Source organism: Leopardus geoffroyi, chromosome D3 (assembly GCF_018350155.1).
Source record: "Leopardus geoffroyi isolate Oge1 chromosome D3, O.geoffroyi_Oge1_pat1.0, whole genome shotgun sequence".
NCBI lineage: Eukaryota > Metazoa > Chordata > Mammalia > Carnivora > Felidae > Leopardus > Leopardus geoffroyi.
Window position 1 is genome coordinate 73,493,306 of NC_059339.1, and position 7,834 is coordinate 73,501,139.

A 7,834-nucleotide genomic window follows, 5' to 3' on the forward strand; every position below is an offset into this window, starting at 1 on the left:
GCCATTTTTTATCCATTCCATACTGCATGCCACGTTGTCAAAGGGTCAGGGAGCATTAATTCTCAGATTGATGTAAAATACTGCCTCAATTTTGCGTGCTGTATCATGAAAACTTTTCCTTGGGAGAAGTGGCAAAGTATCAAAGACATTGTTTCTTTCCTAGTTCCAGCTTATCAAAAAGATTGGGATTCATGAGAAGCAGTGACATCATTCCATAGCCAAAAGCAACACAAATTTACATAGAAGCAGACTAGATTTACCGTGGATAATCCTCGATTCATATAATCAAGAGCTACTGAAGTGTACTTACTTCCTATTTTTATCTGTATTTTTAGTAAAACCATTTTGGTAAGTTTTTAGTTCCTGTTTCCATCTCAGTTTAGCCACTGACTTCAACAGCACAGCACATTTTATTCAACAACCACCTAAATCTATCATGATCCCCTAATCTCCATATTGTCTTATTTCTGGAAAGTTTTGAAATTAGTCATTACCATAATCCCTCTGCTTAGCTACAGAATATTCTGCAATACTCATTACCAAGGAGTGGCTTTGTGGGTTTTTTTTTTTAGAAACAAAAACTAAATTCCTAACCCATGAGAAATCAAGTTTCAGTGATTTTAAATGAATTATGTGAAATAAAGAGGGCAAGGGTTTATATCTCCTCCAGAATCTTAGAGTCATTCTGATAGTTGGGATAATTTTCTGCGTGTTCTGTTTTGAAGGGAGCAAACTTTTCTATTTATTTTTCCTCAGCAAGTATAAATTACATACTTTCAGGTTGAATTAGGAAATTCTTTTCAGAAAATAGCTATTGTTTTACATAACCCAGATTGAATACAGTTATTAGTTTAACATAAATCCAGGATTTCCCAAGTTCTCATCCACAAAGTGAGCATAGACATTTTGAGGGTTGTATTTGAGACCCCAGCAACCTCAGAATGGATGGGGAACGACGACATCATGTTGTGGATATTGAGCAAACCTCAACAGAGCTGGTGAGTACCAATACCTTTTAATGGCTTTCATGTCTAATAATCTTGTTTGCAACATTTAACATTTAACCTTCCAAGAAAGTTCAGTTGCATTGTTTCTGATTTTGCTATTACAAGATGAATGGAATCTAGGACGTTATTACCAGAAATCACGAGGGTTGAGGCTGTTATTTAACATGCCAGATAGTGCTTTCACATCATTTAGGAATTGTGTATTAGACTTTGCTTAAATTTAGATATTTTGTCTAAATTTTGGCACTTATATATAAGGTACCAGTAGATAGAATTCTTAGTAAGTTATTTGAAGTGTTTATAGCAAATATTGATTAGTTTATTTATTATGAAAATTATTGTATATTTTAATCTAATGAAAATATTTATTCTCATTGGCCTACTTGCATTTAAAATAGTAATTTATGGAAAATGTCTCATTGGGAAGCTTATGCTGCAAATGTGTTACTCTAGTAATATAAAAATCATATTTCTTAGAAAGTATATGGAGTCTCATTCATCATTCAAACAAATCTGTTCATTTTACACAGGAGGAATTGAAACATTAAGAGTCCAGCTAGCTAGTGGCAGAGTTAGAGATAGAACTCAGATTTCTCACATATAATCTCATTATAAGAAACTACTTTTCAGAAATCTTGACTACTATTATGTTCATAATAAGGAAAAATGAATTTTAAATCAACTTGAGGTTGTAGAACCAAGAGACAAATCAGAAAAAATAAATACAAAGGTAAGATTTGATAAGAGTTGTTTTGCCACTTGAAGGTTTTACTTGTGAAGGTTTTATAGTTTCAGCATTCAACAGCTAGACCATTGGAAATGTATTTTACAGGATGCCTCATACTTCAGGGAGGCTACCAAGTGTCATCGCTTTAATATCATATATACATCACTTTATTTCCTTCCCCTTTTAATTTACGTTAAATATGACTTATGGTATTTCCCCACATGCTAAAATCTATGCAATTTATTCCATTAAGTCAAATGATTAGATAATCATGCTAAACAAACAAACCCAAACAGTAAAACTGACTTCTGAGACAGTGAAAAGGAATGTTTGGATTTCCCATTTTTTACCAATCTGACAATCTATAACTTCTTAGATTCCCCAGCATGATGGGTAGAAAAATTTTTTTTTTACAATTACCATATGAGTTTATTTGCTAATTTTAGAGAATTTGCGAAATATAGAGAATAACAAAGAAAACAGAACAATACCCATGATTCCTCCCAGAAAAAACTCACTGCTAATATTTTGTTTCTTGTCTCCTCTCCCATCCAATCTAATTTTATTCTTTTGGTTACTTTATTTTGCCACATGAAATTTTTGTTAATTTTCTTGTTTTTCCTCAAAAAAATCCCATAAAGATATTAATTAAAATTCTGGAGAATTAATTAAAATTCAGCTTATACTGCTGAAGCTTTTTTTTATTATTATTTTTAATGTTTATTTTTAGAGCGAGACAGAGCATGAGCAGGGAAGGGGCAGAGAGACAGGCAGACATAGAATCTGAAGCAGGCTCTAGGCTCTGAGCTGGGTTTGAACTCACAAACTGAGAGATCATGACCTGAGCCAAAGTTGGACTCTTAACCAACTGAATCGCCCAGGTACCTCTGAAGCTTTTTATAAGAGGACATTTACCCAAATTGTCTTTTTGCTTCCCAGTAAAATTTTGAGGTTTTCTTTATGTAAGTCTTATGGCATTTGATATGCTTAGCCATTTTAAATTACTTTATTACACGAATAGTGGTTGCTAATACATGTACACACATGCACACACAAAACAAGTGCTGTTACATATATTTTTCATATTTTTATAATGAGCCAACATGATGAGTTCTTATTACTTTTGAGATGTTGTATGGTTGATTATTTGAGATTCTGTTTGTAGACAATTATATCATGTACAAATAATGTTAATTTTATCTTCACATTTCTGTTATTCATACATATCGATGAGAACTTCTAGAAAAACATTACCTGATATTGGTGGTAGGAGACATTTTTTCACTTCTCCTGACTTCAGAGGAATGTGCCTGATGCTTTACCATTAAATATGATGTTTGTTACTCATTATTTTGAGGAAAACATTCCTTGTTACATTTGGAAATTACTATTTTATTTTTAGATTCTTGGGATTTGCATTGTTTGTCTGCTTTCATCAGGATTGAATGTCAAAATTTGCTAAAATGATCCTTGGGCATCTATTGAATCGATCATTTTATTTTTCTTCATTGATCATTTGATGTGAAAAATGTATTTGTACAATTCATATCATCAAACCATTTATTAGAGTTTCAGATTCTCCTAGAACTTGGTTGGTTCTTCATTTAATACATATTGGACTCACATCATTTATATGTGCTTCATTTGTTTATGTTCCTGGATAAAATAAACTTTCTTCATCTTTAACAATAAGAGCTATTTGTTTGTTTGCTTGTTAATTTAAAAATTCTTTCTCTGCAGTTGCCCAGAAATCCATACTGTTTGAATGAAGGAAGACAGTGTGGTTGTACATTGCCCAATGTGACCCTCCAGCCACAGTGGGTAAGATTTAGGGCCTGGGGGAAGGGGAATCTTCAGAAGTCCTGAGGAACACTGGTGAAATGGGGCAGGCAGGCCCTACTCTGCAGACTCTTCTGGGATCTCCTGTCGCCTCACTGTCCCCATGTCCTTTGGCTACTCTGCACTTCTCCGTGCTGCCACTCCACAAGCTCCTGGCGACGCCTGGGTCTCATGGCCCCCAGTAGTTTATTAGGGCTCCCTTCTATTCCTTTAAGACCCTGCACCATAACAGAGTTAATAAGTTTTGTATTTTGATGTCTTTCCAAGCTCAATGAGAGTCCTCTTATGTGTGAGATAAAAATGTAAAAAATATTTTTGTAATTATAAAATTTCAACACGTATTATGAAAATAGGAGATCACAATGAGCAAAAGAATACCTGCCATTTTCCATCAGTCAAAGGTAACTTTGAGTGATGTAAAATAACTTGAGTAGCTGATAATTACTTAACAGTGATTTGAGATGATGCCTTATTGCTTTAGTACAAAGGAGTAACTTAGAAGGGACATTTTGTCCTCATGGACTTGAAAACAAGGGCTGTGTGTGTGTGTGTGTGTGTGTGTGTGAGAGAGAGAGAGAGAGAGAGAGAGAGAGAGAGAGAGAGAAGGAATGAGAGAAAGAGACAGCTAAGAGACAGCTGATAAACTACTTTAAATTATAGCATGTGGAGTAATTGAAGTCAATTACCTAAGTCACTTCTATGTAATTTGCTGAAATATTTTTCATACTTCATTGCAGGTTACAGCAAAACCGTGGTCACTCTGGAAAACATTTCTGGTGTGTCTCTTGGCCTGTCTAATTGCCACAACCCTTGTTATTCTGGTCTTATATTTTGTCCACTTTGGCAAGCACACCAACAGTACCACTATCATCATTCATGCAGATGGAAAGTCGAATCGTGTCACCTGCATCCCTGATTCTACCCCATCTCCTACCTCATCAACCCTGCCTGGATCTTCTACCCATGCGGCCACCCAAAGCTCCTCTGCCAAGGTGTCTCCATCCTCCATGGAGACAACTGAAATAACAACACTGGACCATGAAGTTATCATTGAAGAGAACTTTTGAGCCCTTAGCTCTCCTCAAGCCAGACCAACACCCTTACCCCAAAGGAGGCATGTCCAGTGTTCTCTCATCCTGCCAATGGGTTGCAAAGCATTTGGTTTCATGAGAGCTTGCTCCTCCCCCTCCACTCATTTGCTATATTCCCATATGGTAATGACTCAGTCTTGGGCCCTCCAGTGTTCAAATGATTGGAAAACATTTTTTTTTCAACTGAGGCTGATTGATTCATTCAGGCTGGCGCCCAGTGTTTTCTTTCCATCCCTCCCATACAACCAACTTTATTCTTCACAAATAGTGGTTTCAACTGCTGAAGAGGCTGCCAGGAGGATGCTGCTCTACTTAGATCTCTGCCTGTTGGTTCTGAAGCCAATATTTAGCACCTAGCTATTGATTATTTTCTAATCTCATAACTTCCCTATTTTCAGCATTTATATTCCAGTAGGGAGAAGGAAATGTTCAACTAAAGTGGTTAACGAGTCGGGGGTCTGGGTGGCTCAGTTGGGTAAGCGTCCAACTCTTGGTTCAACTCACGTCATGAGCTCACAGTTCATGGGTTCAAGCCCCACATCAAGCTCTGTCTGACAGCACAGAGCCTGCTTAGGTTTCTCTCTCTCCCTCTCCCTGCCCTTTCCCTGCTCGCTCTCTTTCTCTCTCAAAACAAATAAATAAACTTAAAAAACTAAAGTGGTTAATGAGCAAGAGTTTTTAAATACCTATTGGTCACTACAGAGGCATTTCTCTTGGGAAATTCAGAAAAGAAGTCAGTGAAGTTAGGAATAATCAAGGAAGATTTTGGAGAAGGACTAAAAGTTGAAAAAGGAGGACTTACATAGAGATCATTAAATAGAAAATGAGAGGGTTAAGGGGGTTTAATAGATTTAAAATCAAAAGCACACTTAGGAACACTTCAAATGTAACAAGTGATGTATTTTATATTTCTGAAGTTTCACTGATATTGTCGATATTATTTTCCATATTTGATATTTTGCTTAGTCTCCAAACTACTATAAACTATTACTTATAAAATTTGTATTTTGTACTACAAGTTTGAGGGCACATTGCTTGTAATTTGCTATGAAACACAAGACTTATTCAATGTAATTTATATTCTGAGTGTTTAATACTCACTGAAAGCATACATGTTTCATTCTGGGAAAGACTTTAGAGTTAAATTAACCTGCCCATTCCACCCCCAACCTCCAAACTCTACAAAAATGGAAGAGTGTTCCAAACAAGGGGGCTCCTTCCCAAAGACTCAGCCCTATAGCCTATATCCAAGCCATTAAAGCCTTGGTATCCAGCTTCCAACTTCTGCTTGTCTTTTGTGCACCATTAAAAGTTCTAAAAGCATTGTTTTGTTTTCCTAAAGCAGAAGACTTTGTGTTCTCTATCATTCTAGGTTGAGTTGCTGCAGGCAACAATAAGTCATGTAAATTAGCATGACTTTGAGGCCTTACTGAGTAATTAGACTCCACAAAAGAAAGATCAGAAATACAGTCATTCCTTACAAAATTGTTATATATGGACTAGTATTATTTTTCAGACACCAAGAAATGTAAAAATTTGAGTATTTATTTAAAAAATTTTTTTTTAATGTTTATTAACTTTTGAGAGAGAGAGAAGGAGACACAGAATCTGAAGCAGGCTCCAGAGCTGTCATCGCAGAGCCCGATACGGGGCTCGAACCCATGAACTACGAGATCATGATCTGAGCCGAAGTCCAATGCTTAACCAACTGAGCCACCCAGGCGCCCCCAAATTTGAGTCTTTAAAGAATATATGTTTTTTATATCACAAATATCATTTGATAATACAATTCAAGAATGATGAAAGTCAGGATGCCTGGGTAGCTCAGTCAGTTAAGCATCTAACTCTTGATTTTGTCTCGGGTCATGATCTCATGGTGGTGAGACTGAGCAGGATGATGGCACAGAGCCTGCTTGGGATTCTCTCTCTCCCTCTCTCTCTCTCTGCCCCTCCCCTGCTCTCTATCTCTTCCTCTGTTTAACAGAAAAAAGAAAAAAAATGATGAAAGTTGTTATATAAATTTTAGAAAAAAAATCACAAAGCTCTAGATAAGATTAATAAACATAAGGGAGTAAGTGTGCATGCATTTTCCCCCAGGCAATCTTAACCCAAGTCATTTCTATTGCATTTTTGATTTAAAAGCTTATGAAGAAGAAAGACTAAAAGCACTAGGTTTAAATGTACTTTCTGATATGACTTAAACTTTGTGATATAAAAGTTAAAAAAGTTTTTTTAAAAAGACCTAAAATAAATTTACTGCTAACTAAAAAAAAAAAAAAAAGTTTTGTATTCTAGAAGACATGCTAAGTTGTAATAAGAGCTGTTGTTTACTTCCCTTACTTTTAGAGATAATACAGAATGCAGTATGGTAATATGGAAAGGATAGCTTCTTTACGTTTAAGGAGAATCTTAGCAATGGATTTCCCATGTTAAATATTGGGGTGGAGGATATTGCAATTAAAGTTATCTGAGATCATTAGATTTCTGGGCTTGTGACTAATGATGTGAATGAACTCTTAGGTTCTTGTTTTTTGCTTTAGACTTTCAGTTTTAAAAAGTTTAATAAAATATTAAAATAGTAAACAGAGTTGTGGGAAATATCTTCACAAATTAAAATACACATCTCGAACAAAAATTTTACAAAGTACTATGAAAATACTAAGTGTGCATAGTCAATAAATAAGTAATCACCCAGTTTTAGTGGTTTATTCAACAAATATTAAAACCATATAGAAGTCTAATATTTATTATTTCAAAAGTTTATTCACCACACTTGGTCAATTGTGACATTTTATTTTTAAAAAATTTTTAATGTTTAATTATATTTTAGAAAGAGAGAGAGAGAGAGACAGAGAGTGTGTGTGAGGAGTGGAGTGACAGAGAGAGAGGGAGACACAGAATCTGAAGCAGGGTCCAGGCTCTGAGCTGTCAGCATGGAGCCCAATGTGGGGCTCGAACCCACAAACTATGAGATCATTACCTGAGCCGATGTCGGACGCCCAACCGACTGAGCCACCCAGGTGCCCCTATCGTGACATATTTTAAATTAGTCAGGAAGCTTCTCGATATAAACTTCTGTGCATAGACTTTTGTGAGAGTATCATTTGTTCTTAAATGCAAAGTAACTCTATGTAGGATTAAATGTTAAGCTTTCAAATACGCTTCACTAA

The 7,834-nt window shown here is 35.7% G+C and overlaps 1 protein-coding gene across 1 annotated transcript; it reads left to right on the forward strand.

Moving 5' to 3' along the window:
• The first annotated feature begins 597 nt into the window (after positions 1-597).
• Positions 598-7,247, forward strand: LOC123587762 (dynactin-associated protein-like). Its single transcript, XM_045457736.1, has 3 exons — positions 598-998; positions 3,475-3,555; positions 4,311-7,247. The coding sequence occupies exons 1-3, from the start codon at positions 942-944 to the stop codon at positions 4,638-4,640; spliced, it is 468 nt and encodes a 155-aa protein (XP_045313692.1). The 5' UTR covers positions 598-941; the 3' UTR covers positions 4,641-7,247.
• The last annotated feature ends 587 nt before the right edge of the window (positions 7,248-7,834 follow it).